A 21,956-nucleotide genomic window follows, 5' to 3' on the forward strand; every position below is an offset into this window, starting at 1 on the left:
AGATGATACGTATAAGAAAATTTAAAATGCGATCACCGATATTTAAATACCGTGTCAAAAAGTCTTGTACGAGAATACTACATAAATCGCTTGTACTCGTTTGTGATTATTATGCAAGTGTTATCATCGAAATCAAATGTTCAATATTCTGCCGTGGTTATACGTACAACGATATGGAAATTTATAATTGAAAACTGTTAACTACTCGTCCCTGCACTCCCACGCCTTTCACTACTGCTTAACTAACGCGTTCGCTAATCAAATACACTTCGTAGGTGTAACGTATTAATGCGCAAAACAATAATTTAACAAATGTAACAGCCTCGTGACCTGGCCGAGATGTAATTTATAACTAATAGTGAACTTCAAACTAAGTGTAAAAAAACTCGATGCGTTCTGGTCCGTATTGTATTATCAACTTTTTTCCATATGCATTTGGCTCGGTTTAATACACGTATATATATACATTTTTTTCCGTCCCGGTACGACATAAATTATAAATTTTTGTACGTAGGCACTGCAAAAAGGACATGATGTCAACACTTGTACGAATACACACACACCAAGGGCAAGTTAATATAACCTATTACGCACACAAACGGTTATTATACACGTAGACGGCCGTTTGAAAACTATACGACTTGTCGCGAGTGGTTATGAATTTTTGCAGGTCACATTCAAGTATGTGGTGAAGAGTGGGTACTCGTGTAAAATATGATCTTTGTACGCGGAAATTAAAATCGTGTAGCAACGCGGTATGGTTAATATATAAGGAAAATAAATGAAAATTTCGTAAAACTTTTTTAAAATTTCAACTCACTAATAAAAAAAAAACACCGAAGAAAAAAGGCCTCGTAACCTAACGATCAAGTATGACAATGCAGAGACGATGAATCATTTAACTTTTAGGTGTAACTCAATAGCACTAAAAGAACGAATACAATTTAAAAGTTTTGTTGCATTCCTTTAGACAAGTTTGTACGTTTACCGGCTGCAAAGCCCTAGTGACACTGAATATTTTATAACTCTAATGTAACTTCGTTTAAACAATTATTCAATAATATGTGTGAAATATATTATTCTTTTCCACTCGGCCGTACACTGACAGCACACAAACTAACTAGTGGACAAATCGTTACTTTATTTATATTGTTTTATCATCTAGTGACGTGTTATATGTGACACATAACAATAGTTAACTGTGATTATTCCAGGCGACGAAACATATAGGAAAATCAATACATCGGATGTACAAATACAGGTAATATTTGATCATATTTTAAAAATTATAACATTTTTACAAACGTCATTTACAGGCGATTGTTAACCTTGAATTTTTACACATTGACTATAAGTATATTATACGTGTTCACGATTATGTTAGAAACCAAAAAATAATACGAAATAACGTATGTAAATATACACACCTATGAATGATGTATAACAATTCATCAACATGTACATCGACACGGGAAATTATAATAATGATCTATAAAAATATTAATGCATTTATACCAAGCATATCAGATGTATATTACAATAAAATAAACGATAAGGTTCACTTATTAATTATAGTAATTATTTTTAAAACACTTGTAAATAATAGTTATTATACTATACAATAGATTTAATTTAATTTAATTATAACCATCCATTTCAAATGTTTGCATTGTCATGTTTGCCGTTGCTGAAATATTGTATTATTTTAATATTTAATTCGTCACAACGTATGTTATAAGTAGCAGTGCTTATTTCTAAATCATCTTCATAATATTTTGTTTTTACCGTGGTGAAAGATAATCATCATAAAGATTAATTAAACGAAAAAAATTAATAATTCACATTTTCGAATTAATTTAAATGTTACCGTGTATATAGTATAGTATGTAATAGAGATTAATAACAATATTATAGTATAATTACCCGATCTAATAGTCCAAACTTATCAAAGTTGATCCACGTGGGCAACACATTGCTGGCCATCTTCACTAAATTGTCATCGTATCCCCACAGAAATTCCTTTACCGACAAATTGAGCATCGGTTTTGAATCCTGGTATTCGACCAACGAATTAAACACCACGTTGACAAACATTGGCGAGTTTCGGAGCATCGAACTGAATCCCTGTATCACGATAGAATATTAGAATTACGCGTTTAGATTAAAACGCGTAATGTTGTAACAATGGTGGGAATAACGTTATTCGCTGAAATTGTTCACTGAATAATTCACACGTTTCACACGTCCGGTGAAACAATATTGTAAACATTAATATTCAACCGATCCTACTAAAATATTATTACACTGATCGGACGTAATCGGAAATTTAATTTTATGCCCATATAGTAATAGTTAAAGGTATAAATAATAATCCTAATGTAAAACTTAAATAGTATTAGTATTTAGTCTCTAACTTGTATCCTAATTTCCCATGTTTATGATCTCAGTTAATCACTCCGTTACCTTGGTGTAACCAGACGAATAGTTACAAATCGTTATGTATAAATTTCAAACTTCCCACGGTGACCATATCGTATAAAGAACTCAATCAATTACTTGATCAATAATGTTATTTGAAACGTAATTTCATAATACGATTAAGTAATCGTGGTGGTATTTTTGGAGAGGTTTTAAACTTATCGTAAGCGAAAGGAAACCGAGAAGTTGTTCGGATTTAGATTGCATCGGTAGATCGTGGCAGTTGCAAGAATAAGTTAATAAATTATCATTTTACAAAAATATGTAATAAATATACGTCCTAAATACACATTTCTATAGTTGTATAAAAGTTATACAGAATTATCTGACTACCAACAGCTAGGATTACGAGTATATTACTACAGATTAACTATTAGAGCCTTTACTCGTAAAATGCGATCAATTCAATAACTGCAATGACCGAAATGCTCACTGTGTCCACCGCTGCTGAATCATAATTAATGTTATGTCCTGAATTGGTGGTTGATTGTTAATTGCCGTCGATATTTATTTAATTGTGCTACGTGACCAACCGATTATTTCAACAATATGCTGTAACGTAATACGCAAAACGTTTGCAGAGCCATTAAAATATTATTAAAAGCGCACCGGCTACCAGACATCTGAAATGTGTCTGAAGACATGTAAACCATATCGAGTACAAGATGCATGTAGATATAACGTTTATTAATATATTGCGTTTCGTAAATAGTATAGCTAATGGCGTTTAAATGAGCAACAATTATCCTACAATATTTTCACGAGGTATTATTTCCAAGGACTAGGAAAATGTCTTCGTAATAATTAATCGATCAGTAACTTGTATGTAAATTCTTTCGGACTATAATAATTGTTATTATAATGTAAACATATATTTGTGCTGTCTCACGATCATCTAATCTATTAAAACCGATTTTATTATGTTTAAAATGAAACTCAAGCAAGTTGGCAAGTATAAAATCCGTTTTAAAATGTAATAGTTTTGCGTTTTCTATATATGAGATTATGACGTATTCCAATTAATCGTAATTAAAATAAAAAAAAAGTTACTAAAAAAAGTATCATAACAATGGTTTTCAGCTTATCTATACTCGTTTGGAAATGGTTCGCTGCTCGATTGATTTCGAAGATTAAATTTCGCGGAAATATCTAAAATGTGTCGGTTTTAGGATCAGATATTACTTGAAAATAATTGAAAATAAAATAATTAATTACTTAGAATAAAATAAAATAGACAATTAGTAGGTGGTTGAATAAAACGAAATTACGTGGCTTGTTAATTAAAAAAAAAAAATGATTGAATTGAAAAATAAAGGAATGATAACATATTCTACGCAAATCAGTTCAAGAGGAACATGTGTTATTCTAAAAACCATGAATATGATATTTAAATGCAAAACATTTTACAAGTAATATTTTTTGCTTTTCAATGGGCCACTAAAATTTGAAAACAATCGAAATTGAAGTCAATTGTTTTGAATAGATGTATTTTTCTATTTATAGAGTCGAATAATGTTCACGATTGTTATACCGATGACACAGCATTGACGAAAGAAATCAATAGTTTTAGTGCAGATTGTATTTTAATAAACCAAATTAAATCAGATACAACAACTGAATACACATAAGTACACTCTTCACATCACACCTGAATGTGTTGTACTATCACATTAAACAAACGACACGTACACGTAAGATTATATACGAACCATCCGTAAAGAACGGTTTATTTGATTCTGTGCATTCTACGTTTTTGTTAAAAGTTTTAAAAAATAATCAAAATGAAAAATATTTAAAACTAAAAAGTATTTATAGTAATAATAATAACCATAAAAACAAACGCGCCCATTAGATTTCATATTTTCTACGCAAACTTATGCAAAATTTTCAATCAAAAAATATTACTCTATTTAAGTTGTTCTAAAAAAAAAAAAAAGTTTCGCATAAGTTTTTGCCTGTTAAATTTCAGTTATGAAAACGATGCAAGGCAGACAGCATTGTTTTATAACGAACTATAATCAAATGAAGTTATTAAATGTATTAAATATTAATTTGTCCGAGCACCGTTAATTAGTCCTGCGCAAGTTTTAAAAACCGTAATGATATTAATTGATTATAATTTTTTTTTCTAACACAAAAGTATCCAACCACAACGGAAAGTTCAGGAAGTGTTGAACGTTTCGTATAATCTCGTGTTGTATCGAATCGTTGCCATTGCGGTCAGTCGAGCACTTATAATAATTACATCTTCGGAAAAGATGAAATTTATCGTATTCTTGAAAACCGCCTGCGTACGTTGCGCTCCGAATGTTTTCGACATAGTTTTGCACCGCGCAGGCTAGTCCGAAATAATAATTATTTACCAGCAAGGGGATATTGGGGATGATGATTCGGTCCGTTTCGGGATCTCCGACGGACGACGAGAGTTCGAAGTGAAGTTTCCTTCTCGGAATGTACGTTATCGTGTCATTGCTGTTGAACGTGCAATTCGTGTTCTCCAATTCCTCCCTGTAAAAAAAAAATAAAAAAAAAACGTTACATCAGTTGGACACCGCAAAATTGAGACATTAATTGAGACACACATAAATTTGTAACTCACGGTTTTCAGTACCTACGTCTGATTACCGTAAATAAACGACTAGTTGAAAAACTGATAGTTACACTCCGGGCTAGTTCCGGGCATGTTTGTGTACGCGTCGTATATTATGCACGTGAAGCATCCGCGGAACGCAACGATAATGATAAATAATAAAATTATAAATAGTAAACGGTTTACGCTCGTAAATTAATATATGAATAAACAGTTTACGCGCGCATACCTAAATAAATAAATTGGTAAATGTTTGGCCCGCAGCGATATTGTGATTGCAATGTACGACCGGTTTCGGATTAAAAATTCATCGTCCGGTGTACACGGTTCAGTAGTAGTACCAGCGGAGCAGCCCACTCGCGCCCATCGCATCTTTTTTTATAGTCCATTTGAGCCAGAAATAGTTTTAACGAAAACCCGTACAACGTTGCCCAACTGTATTATTTTACGATTGCGCGCTCGTACAATATTATTTACCGATTCAACTATTTTAAGTTTTTTCGTTACGTCCTTTTACCGTCTGAAAGTACTACCACGCGCTAGGTACACCTTCCCGTGTCGCACAACGTGCACCAGGTGTATCAGAGCCGTAACTAGGATGAGGCGATCGAGACACTTGCCTTGGGCGCCTGAAGCTGGGGGGCACATAAATATTAAAATATTTATTTATTTTGAGAAATGTTATTTTTTGTTTTGCCAAAAACCTAATTACAACTTTTCAGATTTTTCCGAATCGTATTACGCATATTAAAATCTGTGAGTGTGACAACCCTACAACTTAAGGGGGGGCATTGCTTCAGTTCCGCTTCAGGATAGAAAATGACTCGGTACGGCACTGATGTGTACGTACAACGCATTGAAAACGCTCATAAGTAGTCGGAATTTGATACTACGAAATTAAAATCCATTACACGCTTGTTCCATCATCGTATCCGTGCGCTCACCGAGTTACTATGTTATTTCGTTTATTTTTTATTTTTCTATTTTCAATCAAAGGACCGTTGTGGAAGAGTACTTGCCTACAGCTGAACGTACGTGCGCTTTATGTATTTAATATTAAGATCGTGATAGATTCTTCAAATTTCTGTATTTTTTCCGCGCCCGAAAGCTCGCGTTGCAGAACGGTCGGGGAACTCTTTCCGCAAGAAAACCGATCGGCAGACGCGAAAATTATCGAATCGACTGCGCCTCGAACATACGGAACACTCGGAACGCGGTTGATATTCATAAACCTAACGGTAACACACACCGTTGGTAATTAATGACATCGTTCGTGGCCGCAACAACACTGACTACATGATATCGCGGAAATGGATGCCGATATCGAAGTTGACTGTCGAAATGTTCGATCAAGTACATTTTTTCTGAATAATACACAAATATATTTTCGAATCGGGGATAATATTTTGAGAGCAGCTTTCGGACATGAATTATTCACTAATACCAGGAAAAAATAGCTTTCAAGCACTTTAAATGTTGTGCGAGAAACGTATGGCTCGCTGCCCTTCAGACAATATCTGGGCTTCGGAATGTGAATGATCCGAACAATCTAACCTAACCCAATACCTGTCGCGTTACCGCACGAAAACAAATCCTGCGAGTCGTAGTGGTTTGGTAGATGCCAATATCCAGGGATGGATTTAAGGGTAGGAGTGTCATAACGATAGCTCCACTTTCTCTTGGGCTTTTTTTTTTTTTTTTTTTTATCACAGATTTGTTTAATATTTTTGATACATGTATACAGATATACACAATAATTTTTATAAATATCTACTATCGAATACTACCTACATCTTTGTATAGATTTCTTGATGATAAATAATGGTAATCATATTCAAATTCACCTGACCGTTTTACGTAACTACAAGTTAAGTCACTCTCGGGTTAGTTACTCTCGGGTGTTCCGTTTATTAGTACGTTTGTAGTCGGAATGTATACAATAAATACCATAATGTCCTGAAACGAATCCATTGGAAATGTGTATTTTCTTCCTACCGTTTCGGGTTTACTGATAACATAGTAATATGTTGTTTATATGTAATTCCATTATAATCTAGTGTAGGATTGTGACTTGAATTACATTTGCCGGTGTTTGTTATTGATCAATTATTATAAACGCAAGCTGATCTATCGATTTTGTCTACAAAGAAAAAAAACTCGAAGTGTTCTCGTCAAAATCAGGCTACGTGAATCGACTGAAAATAATCACTGACCTTAACTTTGTTACCCAACAATAAATCAGCTTGTTTGCAGTATCTGATACGCGGACGTCATCTTACAACATTATTATGCCGTCGTGACTATATGTGTCTACCAGTTTATCTACTATAGTTTATGTCTGCCTAGTATTACAGATCTAAACGTAACAGTAGGTTATTAGAGAATTTTTATTATTCATACTATACATTAATTTACATCAACGCAAATAACCATAATCGAAAAATTGTATTTACTGGTCGAAATTAAAATTGATCAGATAATGTTTAATGCAAATATTTTCAAGTATAAATTAAGTGTCTCAAGGTTGACTCGTTTCCCGAGTGCTCGTCATGAATATATAGCAGTCGTGAATACAGATGTCCAAGTGCTCGAGTAAGTAAGCAAACTATCGATAAGTATATTAAAACAACGGGTTAAATTATCCGTCAGGATATTAGTAAAATTTAAATTATAATATAATATTCCGGCTATAATTTTTTTTTTTTTTAAAAATCATTCACAGCTCGTAAAAAGAAAAAATTAAAAATAATGTGATGTTACTACGAAAATCCCCACAATCTTACAAATAATACAACTCTTATAGTTTTGTTATCATAAACTTTTATTTAGAATTTAATTGTGTGCCTTTAGGTTATTTATATAATATTAGCGTAAATATTTTAAATCGGACAGTAAACAACCCGAAACCAAGTAGCTCTAGTGAAATTAGTGATTATTTAAAATCGTTTAATTCCGAGTTCGATATCAGCTGAGGATTTACAACGGCATAATAGTGTGTTCCGGGCAGACATAATGTGCACTGGTAAAGTGCGTCGTCTACTGTCCAACAAAGATACTGACTTAATTAATTCTAATAATTTACACTAATTATAAGGAGGCCATTTGGTAATTATCGAAGTCGTTATAAGTTAGTCTTTTGTTTCAAATTAGTACAAAGTACGTCGTCTGATAATCGATTTACTAAAGTCACGTATACGCAATGTACCGTAAACACGTACACAATAAAACATATTATTGTACTGTTCGCCTACTCGTCGTGTAAACATACTGACAGTACAATTGTTAAGGAATTTCTGTTGGACGACAAACGATTTTTTTTTTTTATCGAAATAGTCAATGTATAATAGTATAATGGTAGTATGTTACGTTCGCTTCGCAAAATTATTAAAAATAAATCTTAATGATTGGCAGAAATAGTAAAAATCATCTATAATATGACAATATAAGTACTGAATTAAATACAAACGTATCAATTGCATATAACTTATTTTATTTTTTATTAATATAATGAAAAAAAAAAATCTGCTTTTCACAATTAATTGTGTTTCTCCCATTAAAAAAAAAAAAAAAAATACTCTCAATTATACGACGAAATAATTTCACTGGACGAAATTGTGTCTTTTGGTTAACTAGTTTAAAAATGCACCGCATACTGAAGTACGGTTAAAAGGAGAAGGGATTTTAAAACCATTTCGGCCAAATTACGTATCACGTATATAATGTTGGAATGTACCTCATCGTTGGTGGATCTAAGTGGAGAAGGTTTTTCGAGTACAAAATTATCCCTCCGCCAATAATATGATCATATGATATAATATATACATATCATCAATGTAAATCCCCATTAGTTTTTTAACTGCATTCCACGGAGCAGCGTTTGGACCGATCCATAAGAACTCCGTGGATACATCGTCGATTCAAATCCAATACGAGAAATAATTACTATCGGTTGTATATATTTTTGTGTAGATTAATATTATGGTTATTTAAAACATAGGCTGCCAAAGTTGAAATACTGGAAAATCAAAAAAAAAAAAACAAGATGCATGTTGTTCATATTAAAACTTATTGATTCGTTAAACAGCGGATGTGGATCTAGATACGAAAAAAAGGAGGAAGGGCTAGTAAAGTGAGTTATTGTCTTAATTCGTTGCGCATGTCGATTTGTACGGTTTATTTTACGTTTAATTTTATTAAATATTTTTATTATCTGCGTCCGATACGGTTCTAACTAATATCTAAGGGAATGGTACGACTTCAGACTCCATAGCCCCCCTTGTAAGCGTGCCTGCTAAAGGTACGGTTTCCTAGACACGGCCTGTCGCCGCGACATGTCGTTAGTAACTGCTTACACGAAAATCATATACCCTAACCTAACCGGTTCGCAACGAGCGACAAACCACGACGACCGAACTTTGGGTCGCGACGACCGACGACACTACTGCTCCGGGAGCAGTACTGCGCGACATTCACAGCGATCGTAGTGAATTTTCAGCATAATGGCGTCTACTTTGGTTTTTTCTTCGTCCGACGACGAAATTCTTATTCAAGGGGTACAAAAGAATCCGGTTCTTTTCAATATTGATAAGAATTTCATAAAATCCTTCACTGTCCCGATGTTCAAATATTTCATGTATAGGTTCTCTATTTTTTGGCAATGAAGTAGCACCTATAATTTGGTCTTCTTCTTCTAATAAAAGCGTTAGAAGAATGTTATTATTATTAAAAATATAACTATTCGTTGTAAAATTAAATGAAAAAGATGTGCGTACTCGAACAAGTTTGAAAATAAACTAAAAACGTATGTTAACTACGAACGCTTGAAAAGAAGTTCGGCCGCTGCGACACGTCGCGGTCTTGGAAACCACTCTATACGAAATAGGTCGCGACGACCAGTCGCGGACATCGACCGCGACGACAAGTCGCGGCGACAGGTCGCGTCTAGGAAACCGTACCTTAAACAGTATATATTTTGTTTAACGATTCGATCGATCAATCTTGCAATCACGAAGCGTACGAATCGCAACGAATGAAACGTGTTGAAAAACATAAATGTTCGTCGGAGCGTAACGATTTTTCACGAAAACAGTGGTTTGAATTTGACGTTTCAACTCTGGTTCAAACGGAGTGCCGTGGGTTCGGGTGTACGGATATCAGCGTCTCGAAGGGTCCGCGATCGAAACGTTTCGACGACTGCCGATTTAAATAACAGCACATTATATAACGAAGCTGGCAGTCACTCCGCACGCAACAAAATCAACGCCTTGTACAAACAACGCGCAAAGGACATGATTCGCGAGACGTCGTTGGTTTCGGGTTTGATCTAATAAATCGGGTTCGGCGCGTACACGGCGTTCACGTGTTCGAAACTTTGGCTCTGTCGCGCGGTTAACACGAAATTCGGTTGTTTTCGGAAAACGTGATGTTTGCCTAGCCGGGAAACCGTCGGCCATGTCAAACATTTAGAGCAGGCATGTCAAACTCAAAGCATCAAGTGGGTCATTTATATTAAATAGTTTATCACGCGGGGCCGCTCGTAAAAATGTAACGAATACAAATTTTTCTATTATTATTAAATATGCGTACGTATAAAACCATCGATAAAACTTACTCGATTAATCGGAATATAAGACATAATAACGTATACCGAATACGACAATTTCCAAGGGTTTAAGATAGTGGCGACTTGTCATTAATATTTTATAATTTTTTTACCGTTCATTTTTTATTTTGTCGATTGATATTGGTAGCCGCGAATTTGACATGCCTGATTTAGAGGTTCAAGCGAAAACCGAAAAGGTACGGACCGCGTCACGGGGACCGTTTTTGTACCCGGGCCGGGGCCACGGTGAAACGTTTAAAACCGTTCCCGCGCTACGGATGGCGGAGAGTACAAGTGTTTTACTTCGAGATTGCTGGTGAAATATATATATATATATATATATTGACGAAATGCAAATAATTCATATGCGGTTACGATTCGCATACTCCGTAGAATTTTAGTTTCTCTACCATATCAGTAAACAAATATTTATGTGCATCCACGTTTTTTTTCTTTCGATTTTCTAAAATAAATAATAATATCCAATAATTCAATTACTATTTGTATATACTTCAAAGAAGCAATAAACTAACTGAAATAGTTCTTTTTTTTACATTCCGGTAGGTATAGATAAAATACTGTTTTTTAGACTGAGGTCAGAATAAAGAGTAGACAAAATCATTTTTTATTTCATATTTAAATGGGATTTTTTTTATAATCAATTTTTTCAACCGTTCTTAGTATTGAATTTAATTAAATGCACTAATGGTGTTTTTTGATTTTGTGTGAATGACATTTTAAATACTTGATTAATATTTAATATTTCTGTCATTAGATATCAGAATATATGCGTGTCAAACTTAATAATTCGTTGTATTTATATAAAATGAAGGTAAATGTGTAAAAGTCAATAATTGAAATTTCAAGTTTAGATTTTGTGAACGATAACGTTAAAAATATATCCCAAAAAAAAAAAAAGTGCTCTGAAATACGAAAAAAAATACCAAATACACTTTTCTATTATCACGCAAAAGTACACGAAACGAATATGTGACAGTACTTTGATGTTTGCAAAAAACAATGCATAATACATCGAAATCCCAGGCCTACTTATTTTAATGTATACGAAACCCGAGACCAGTATGTTTTATTTCTTCGTCGAAAATAATATGATGGAATGTTCGATGTGGTAAAACGTTCGTCCAGTCGCGTTTATTTGAAAACCACTGTGTTAACAATACTATTTACAATTTCATGCTTACCAATAAACATATGGTCCTATCTCTTGAACGTTCAATTTTTCATCTTCGCCCTCGAGGAACCTATCTGCGTTGGTCACGTTGAATATGTACACGCTGACGTATACCTTGACTGGAGGTTTTTGCCATAGTTGATACGCATACGATTTGTCAACAAATTTCAATTCCTATAAAATCAAAATCAATTAATTTTACCAGTTGTATTCGATTTAGATTTTAAAACAAAAAAAAAAAAAATAATAAATATTCATGTTTAGGTGGTGATGATATTTTCAAACGTGTTGCGTAGCCGCAATTGTTCGTTGAGCTACAAACGATGCCCCCCCCCCCTTATTCGTGGTATGAAGGAGTTACAAGAACGATTATCATACTTTAAACCCAACGTTTTTTTTTTTTGCGAATTAATACCTACATCAAATGTTCGATAGTCGTTTGAAAACAATGATTTTTGTCAAATATAAATTAATAACTATTCGTAGTAGCCAAACGTGTAATCAGTCGCGTTTATCGTGTATTCATAGATTTACAGGTGTACAGATGGCTACTGATCACGTGCTTAATGTTGCGATTACGATATGGAAAACAATTTTATTTCACCGCTAATATTGTAAATTCATTTTTCTGCAACGCATGACGAATTCGTTAAAACCGACGGACCGAAATTCAAAACATAAGCACATTCTATTGTTATGTTTAAATATTGTTTTGCAGACAAATAACAATTGGCTGTCGTACCAAATCGTTGCGAGATACGAATTTTAAATGATGAACGACGGAAAAACGAGTCGGGCATATACGATACGTTTAAACGGTATAAATTTCCGGAAAAAAAAAAAAAAAAAGACGTTCATGTACCGAATAACATTACGAAGCGGAAAAATTTGTTGTTTCCTGATCAGAAAAAAAAAAAACAATTATATTTGCGATGATATAAATCGTCAAAACAGCATTAAAACACGCCGGTGTCAGTACGTGTAATTAATACATCAGATCGTGTTGATATTGAACACATTTAGTTCGAGTGCTTATAATAAATCACGTTGATATTATTACGTACACGAAATATTAATTTATCGTAGTGGAGTCTAGCAATTATCGTACAACACAAATTATTTATTTATTTAATTATTCATACAAATTTAAGGCTGCGCGTACGTGTCTATTCAAAATTTATTACGGGTCTTGTAAGACGTATAACGTTTCAATTATTTCGTTTTCAAACAACTATGCATTAGTAGAGTAGGCACACCGGCAAGCGATATTAAAACCTTGTACTGTGGTGTCCGATCGACCGCAGGTCTTAGCGCACATGATAATGTAATTATTTCCCGCGATAAATCAATTTAATATTTTATGATTTTAAAACGAATACTTAATATTTATTGCGCATTAATCAAACCGTTTTTTAAATCAAATACATCGCGTTGGGCAACGCACCGCAATGTAAGTGAGTCAATAAAAATCAACTTGTGCTAAAATATTGTGCAATTAAATATAGTTTCGCATATCCGATTTTTAAGCCACACACATGATGGCTAATATCTGCGGAGCAAAAACGATTTTAATCGCTGATTGTTTAATGGCCATACCGTCCGCGAGTGAAAGACGCTCGGACCTTTAAGATCACTTAAACTTCAAAACCAAGGCGATTGAGAACGTTCTGTAATTAATGGCGAGGAAAATAATTTCAAGAACAATAATAGTAATAAATCCGGTGAAAAATTACCATTCGCAAATCGGTCGGCAATTAGCATAAAAAGTTACAAAATTCGTTTTAGCACCAGTAGTATTAGCGGTATCAGATACCTAACCCAGTAGAAATAGATCGATACTTATTAAATCGCACGAATTGCTCCTTGAGCTATATGTATAAAAAAAAAAACAACATTATAATAATGCGAAACCGTTTTCATGATTATATCCTGAAGCTCGATCGCAGAAACGGATATGGCGCGATCAATTAATTACTCAATTAACATTGTCCTTTAAATGGTAACGCGTAATATTATTGAATATCCGCGAGTTCGTGTTTAAATGTACACCGAGTTGCGTTCATGGGCATAAATAATGATCAATACAATACGATACGCGACCAATGTCGGTTTGCGAACAGTACTGCGAAATATTCCAAAACTGTAACGTAATAAATAATTTTAATTAAACGTGTGGACGGTGTAAATAGTTGTTGTACGATTTTAATATTCGTGTAAAACGATATCCGTCAAATCGCGAACAGTTTTACAAGTACCGTTAAATGTTTACAAAATCGGATGGTTCGACGAAATTTACCGAATTACCCGGATATCTATTCAGTTGCACTCGATATTCTAATTGTTTTGTCGTTTAAAACTGCTAACCGTAGAGGGCTACACGTACAAATATTGTGTTAACGGTCGTGACCGCTATTTTTGAATTAGCTAAATCGGAATGCGAAGGTTATACTAATAATTGTATTATTCACGTAAAAGCGTTCGACCGACCGGATTACGTTATTATTATAATTAGTGTTGTCGATACTGGAGTAATACGTTACGAGTCGTCGCGATACACAAAAACCTGATCCCTTCGCTCAGCGTACCATTGGGGTAGGTATTGATTTCGAATTTGTTAGAACAATATCTCCTATTCCTGTGACCCTTTGCCGCGTTTCACCCGAACAACCCCCCCCCCGCCGTGCATCGCAGTTTTTTCCTACCGAAAATGAATCGCGACATAACGCACCACCGGTAATTGTACGGTTTCGAAATATAATCAACGTGCCCGAGAAGAACTGTTAAAAACAAAGTTTAAATTACGCGTCGAATACGAGTGACGTGCATCGACGCTAGTAAACGGCATCACGTGATAACTGTGATTTACGTGCGATCCATACGTACCGTTGATTTGATGATCTCCACCGGGTCGAAGTAGAGCAACGCGAGCGACACGATGAGCAGACCGAAACCGCATAGACCGTACCTAGCGTGTCCTGAAACAACAACAACAAGGTTAAAAAATCAATCGTCAACTCGCGCGCGCGAAACGTTTGTGCGCACAATACCGACGCGCGACATGTCTCGGAGCGTACATCGTTCCCCGCGAGACGTTCGCAAAGCCGTTCCGTTTCAGCGTCTTCCTTCGGCCGCCGGCGCCGGGCCCTGACCAACGGCCGGCAACGTGACCGCGTACCGTTTTCGAACCGAACGCGCAACGTGCATCGTTCCCCGGACGATTTCGGATCGGATTCGCGGCGGGAACGGAGAGGGTGAAAAAAAAAAAAAAAAAAAAAGGGGGGCAGAAACGTTCTCGTCGGAAAACGCAAACGGTCTCGGGTCCGCGGCGGTGCGTTCGCCGACGGCCGGCGATCCCGGTCGGATCGAAGCGATTTCCGTGGACCCGACGGTCGCGATCACCAAACAGACACAATGGACGCGCGCACGTACCGGCACTGAACTGAAAACGAGACGCGTAATCGTAAACACCGGTACGTGCCGGCACGTTCGGCGCACGTCACGCGGTTAGAACCCGTCGAACCGCGTGCGATCGTTCGCGGTGATTTCGCGCGAAATCCACGCGCGTGCCCAACGCTTATCCCGCCGCCTTTCCTCTAGCCGGATCGCGCGTCGAATACATTTGTACACCGTTCGACGTCAACGGTCGGCGTCGTGACGCGCACAACAACGGTCCCCGTGCTGTGAAATCCGAACGGTGTCGAGTACGTGGCGCGCGTGCCGTCTCCGTCGTCGTTCGATCAGGTGTTTTACGTTTGATTCACAACATCATTGCGACCGACCGACCGACATCGTCGTGTCGTTCGTTAAACCGTGAATACCGTTCGGGAAAGTTCAAAAAAAAAACCTTGCCCGGACCAGCGGTGCGAAGACAGTGTCCAGCCGGGCCACGTATTAACGTACCATACGTTGCTGCACGACCGGTCGTTTCTGATCGGCTCATTTCGAACAGCGCGCTATTATCGGTTAATCGATCATCATAACATTGCATTAGTATCAGCTGTTATCGCAACGGTTATTAATAACAGAAATATTATAGATACTAGTGATGGGCATAATCCAATTATTAGTATTCGGGGCGGTATGGTAAATTTTGCAAACATCAACGTGCAGTTATTATACATTATGATGAAACGCCAAAAAAATTTCCCTCCTGTTACTCCTCGAGATAGACACGAAATCGCTAAGCTATGCTAGGAGATAAATCTCTAAAAACTGATTTTTTTTTTTTTTTCAACCGTTTTATGTAGAGAACTCTGCGTACAGCCGGACCGTATCGTACGAATTCCACTAGATAAACAACTCTGTCGGCGAACGTTGGCCGTTCATGACGAATTCGTCGGTACCCGATTTCGAAACAATCAAGCGACACAAAACCGGGCTGTAATGTTTGTATTGCGTTTGCGTACGTATTGCGATTTTTCCATTTTTTAACTCGAGTTACTGTCCTAGCGCAGTGCGAAAGCACCTTAGACGTGTTGATATCGGTCCGCGAATACGCGGCACGCACGTGTCGCATGTTTTCGCATCGTTCGTTACGAGTTATGCCCGCGGACCCCTACCGGAACGCGGTCACCGCGGAGACACGTGTCGGACGTTGTTTTCGTCACACATACCCGTCGAAACCGCCCGACGAATCCGAAACGCGGTGTCTCTTTATCCGATACGTTCAACCCAGAAAATATTTTTACCGGGTGACACTTCAGTCCACCATCGTGGTTCGTAGATGTGGTGTTCTTCTGCAGGGGAACGTGCAGAGAAAATCAACTCCTGTCACTACGTAGAATGTGTTGGTTGGTGGCACGATCACCCACCACCGGTAACATTCGATTATCACGATTATCTATTTAGTATGTTAAAATATGCTCTGGTTCAACCGGCGAAACGCGTGTGCTCCAAACCCCCGTCTCGCGTTCTCGCACCGTCGTCTCCCACGTTACGACGTTTCACATTTTTTTATCTAACAAATCGCTCGGGAAGTAAAAATAAAACAATAAGCACGCACGTACCGGTCTCGTTATCGACACGTTCTGTCGAGCACGATTTCGTTCGTTCGCACGAAAACTTAGCGCAACCGAACGATTCTGAACTTAGGTCTAGTTTGTAATTTTGATCGTGTGATTCGACCATATTCGTACGTTCTACCTGTAGACCGATTATATACAAGTATGGCAAGAAACTGGGCTTGAGGCATTGGCGCATTTAATATAAACGCGCCCCGGGGCAAAATAATTTTTCCATCCTTCCCATCACCAAAAAAAAAAATATATATATATATATATAAATAAATTCAAAGTTAAGCATTAAAAAAATAATTTTTATAATTAAATTATAAATCAGTTGTTTTGCGATATTGTATTAGATAATTTTATAGTAATACATATCCTAACGTTAACCTTATCTTTTTTATTCTAACTGAATATTCCTTTCATAAAAAAAAATGTATATATAGGTTAAATATAGAAAACAGGATCAACACTTATTATATGCACAGTGATTAACAATACATTGTTTTTTATTAGATTAAATATATTATATTTATTACTAATTATACCTACATAATGAAATAGGTCGCAAACGAGTTGCGTCCCAAATACGGAGTTGTATCCGATGGATTTTTTTGGGTTACACGAATTATGTCCCAAAAAATAAAATGTACAGGAACATCTACAATAGTTGTATACACAAAGTAATACATTTTCCAATTACAATATTACACATATAATACGTAGATAAGATTTTTCACAAGAATAAATTACGTCATAATCCATGACATAGTTATCCATTAAGTAAGTTGCAAATTTAATAACTTCGGAATTATTTGAAACATTACATGACATCAAATTAAACACAAATGCATTTTCTATTTCATCTGGATCAAGAAATGGTAAACCAAAAATGTACTTTAAAAATTTGCTTATTTCCAAAGATTAATCCTTATATTTTGCTGATAAGCCGATTTCTTGAATTTTTCGCCACCAACTTTGATCAAAATGGATGCAACAGCCTTTAATTTCTATTGATGACCACACATTGGCGATTGCAAAGTAAATTACTATTTAAAAATCTACAATAATACGTGACATATGTACACCTTAACCTTTGCACGATAATAAAGTATACAAATAGTAAAACATATTAAAATATAAATTTTTGTCGGGACATAACTCGTGTATCGTTTTTTTTTTCGTCGGGATACAACTCGTGTACTAATAATTTCGTCGGGAAACAGCTTGTTAACTGCGATAAAATAATCGATAACTTATAATTTTTTTCTTAACTTTTGAGAAGCAAAAGTTTCAATAATATCATTAAAATTAATAGTTTTTGTTAAATCGGCTTCGATGTTGAGGGTTGCTAATGAATTAAGACGATTTTCTCCCGTTTTTGATCTTAAATAAGTTTTGACCCTTTTTAATGTAAAAAATGATTTTTCCGTTGAACAATTACTTGAAGGTGTACATTCACACTTGAAGGTGTACATAGTAGCAGCATTAGAGCAATATAAATATAAGGATATACTTCAACTAAACTATTCTCTTTTATAAATACTAACATACATTGGACATTTATAGGTTCAATTTTACTCTTTTTGTAAACTTTTTATATGTGCCCTAAAGCGAATACCGCGTTCTGTGTACCCGAGTCTTTATTATAAACATTGAACGAAAATATTGTATCTTATCGAATTATGAATGTAATATACTTATTTTGCTATTTCAGTAATACTTAGATAACTATGTATAGTATAACTTTTTTAATTTCTTATTAGATGCTCAACAATATTTTTTAAAACACTTAAGAATACCGAAAAAAGGTGTGAAAATTAAAAAAATCATGAACACATTAATAATAAAAGTTAGAATATTTTATTGCCCCCAAAAATTTTCCGCTTGGGGCATTTGCTCTTTTCGCCCCCCTTAAATACGCCACTGGCTTAAGGCCTGAGTCCTGCTTCTCAACGCCCGCCTTACACGCGTGTACCGCGTGATGTTACCAACACTGCACTTGCCAGTCTAACCATCGGTATCTGCATGACGCGTATCGCGACACTCCGTAGCATCATCGATTTCGCTGTCGAACTATTAATTTGATCCACAACACAATTTACAAACGTGTATCGTACACGATGCAACGCGATATCGCTACGAGAAATGATGGAGAGTACGCGCACATACGGTGAAAATATTTGATCGGCGATATCATGTTAACTGTGTGACGGAGCACCGGAGAAAAAGGATGGAAAAAATCAAGCAACAATTCCTGAAAGTTTTCCATATTTACCGGAAACATTTTGTCAAGACCACTGACATATATTCATTACGTGAAGCGTACTCGTGTAACACTATAAATGGTATTTAAAGTGCATACGGTCCAACAATCGGAAAAATGGAAGACGCTGAACATTTTTTTTTTTTTTTTTTTAAAAAAAATACAATTATTTATCTGCTAAGACATCGTTTTATTTATTTCGTAGAACGGTTTCATATTATATTAATACAGATAAACCGTAAAGCACGAATATAAACACGCACAACGAAGGTTAGGGAATTGTTGACATTTCTACGTGATAAAAACAAAACGGACGTTAACAATTAAAGTGTTGAACTCCGTTTCAAACACGTTGTGCCGAAATACCAAAATCCGTAACCCTAGTTATACATAATATGCTTAAACGTTTATCATCCATCGCGTTCATCGCTACCACTGCGTTCTTAACGCATTTTTACTGGCAGATTATCGGCTTCCAAAAATTAACATCAGATGACCTCTGCGCACAACTACTCTCGGTCCTAATTGTAAAACAATTCGTTTCCAATACATGTGTACACACGAACCGCTCATAATATTGCTATGCAACGAGGAAGAACTTAACGGTTAGTTCTTTGTTTCAATTTGCTAACCATACGGTGTCACATCGCGCTCATGCATTATACATAATAACCAATAATATAATACACATGTACACATCATAACCCATGCTAATTATGATCGATCGAACAAAATAATATGGTATTCGAAGAGAGTGGCGTAGTAGCTGCGCAGGATAGGGCTCTGTATATATATATATATATATATATGTGTATTACGGAATAATATAGGACCCATAAAGATAATTAGTCGTTGTCGAACCTAAAAAGATATGGGTATTGTACTGTAGTAGCCTTCGGTGAAAACTAATTTGTTTTGATGACGTACACGCACAGACGACGATCGTTTAAGGATTATAATTTTTTCATTTTTTTTTTTTTTTTATACTTCTCAACACCCTCTGCAGGAGTCATTACTTACGGTTGTGTACGTGTTAATAATTAATAAAACTGGTACGGAGCCGCACCGGAAACGGTTGCTGAATACGCTGAATACGTTGCTGAATAACGTATCAATACTTCGATTTCGGTGACGATCCGAAACTTCGGTCCGCGTGTTGAGAACATAGGGTTCATTGAAAATTGGCTGCGCGCGGTGAACCTAAGTGCACTCGTTTAAGCGTTCAACCGTCAAATCTCGTATCGCTACAGGCGTCTAACGCGTCTCATTATGTCGGCGAGCAGGGAACAAATGTGCTCGAGATCTTTTGACGATCTTCAAAGCGCGCGGAAGTGTCAACGCCGAAGACGAACGTTTGTTCGTGTACACGTTTTCGCGCAGAAACCCTGGACGGTACTGAGCCGCGAGCACAATTATTGTATAATCATCGTTTCGGAATGAAATGCAAACACGCGGACCCTCGAATAGTGAAAGACATCAACGGAGCAGACGAACACGAGTGTATAATATCATAATTATACGTGTACGGTGGGTGTGAAATTGCGTTTAAAAGTACCAGTAACGCGAGTCGGGTAAGAGTCGAACGCGGAGCGAAAACCCGTCTCGAAAGATTGTACGCGTTATGATGATCATTTTCGTTACGATTTAATAACGAAATGATGCGCGGCGTTCTCGATATAACGCAATCGAAGTCGGCTGAATAGTAGTGCGGGTTTTTTTTTTCGCCAGTCACAGAATCGTTAACGTATTAAAACGCGTTGAAGGTCAATGGCGATTCGCGATAGCACTGCAACAAGACCGGTGAAAATCCTCCGCCTTATTATTACGCCTCGGAGGGAAATTTTCGTTCAGGTTTTGCCGATATCATCATTATTACTATTATTATTATTATTATTATTATTGTAAACGGATTATGAATTATTTACGATCGAAAAAAAAAAAACGAATCAATAAGTCTTGTCAATTATTTTCAAAGTTACGCAGTGCGGATAACATTACACGTGCGTATAGCCTCCAGGTGTAGTAGCTCCTTATTATTACTATATTTACGTGTAATCGTACGCATGTGTGTATCACGTCAGTACATTTTATATTATTCAACACTGAATTAATAACACGATTTAATGCGAATTGAATTAGTAAATCAAAAACGATTGGAATCAAGTGCGGTTAGGTAGATTATATCGAAATATTTAAACGCAGGTTTAAATACGACATTATAATAATAATAATAATAATACGCTTACACGTGTTCACCGAAGAGATTTTTAATGGTGGAATAAAATGCACGCCTCCCAACTTAAATAGTACGGCGATTGATCTAACCGTGTATATTTTATATCAATGTGTTGCGAGTCAATCAACGATTGAAACGTATCTAATATTGTTTATTTAAGTACATACGCTTGCGTTGTAATGTCTGTAATAATAAACGTAAACACGATCGTGTATAGTATTACGGACTCGTAATTGTTTTTAATAATATACATTACGGTGCGTGTACATAAAATCGGTGAAATTTCTCTTTGGACGTGTATCGGAAACGGTAGCCTGTTTAATGTGATTCGTGGAAACGTACCTAATAGTAGGAGATGATCCTTAAAGGCGGATGAGTCATAATATTATACCGACTTACACCATCGATGCTTGGACCTTTGAAGCACACGTGAACCTATGACGATATACTTTTTCAAACCAAAGCCCTTTCTCTCCCATTTGTCTTCCTTACATACTTTTTATTTTCGCATAGTCACTCACGTGTGTTATGCGCATATACATTTGATATTATGTACATTCCTACTAAGTTTAAATCGGAACTTGTCCTT

The 21,956-nt window shown here is 36.0% G+C and overlaps 1 protein-coding gene across 4 annotated transcripts in view; it reads right to left on the bottom strand.

Moving 5' to 3' along the window:
• Nucleotides 1-21,956, bottom strand: part of LOC112691738 (scavenger receptor class B member 1-like) — an 89,516-nt gene that overhangs the window by 17,154 nt on the left and 50,406 nt on the right. For 2 of the 4 annotated variants that reach the window (XM_025566113.1, XM_025566115.1), the window contains exons 2-5: nt 14,746-14,837; nt 11,873-12,036; nt 4,842-4,986; nt 1,924-2,124 (exon numbers count right to left, since the gene is read on the bottom strand). In XM_025566113.1, coding sequence (XP_025421898.1) covers nt 1,924-2,124; nt 4,842-4,986; nt 11,873-12,036; nt 14,746-14,837 — 602 coding nt within the window. Of the gene's footprint in view, nt 1-1,923; nt 2,125-4,841; nt 4,987-11,872; nt 12,037-14,745; nt 14,838-14,909; nt 15,322-21,956 lie in introns of those variants that run through there. The other 2 variants (XM_025566114.1, XM_025566116.1) reach the window with 2 other exon arrangements.

The sequence above is a fragment of the Sipha flava genome, unplaced genomic scaffold, assembly GCF_003268045.1.
Source record: "Sipha flava isolate LNK unplaced genomic scaffold, YSA_version1 66_pilon_pilon, whole genome shotgun sequence".
NCBI classification, from domain to species: domain Eukaryota; kingdom Metazoa; phylum Arthropoda; class Insecta; order Hemiptera; family Aphididae; genus Sipha; species Sipha flava.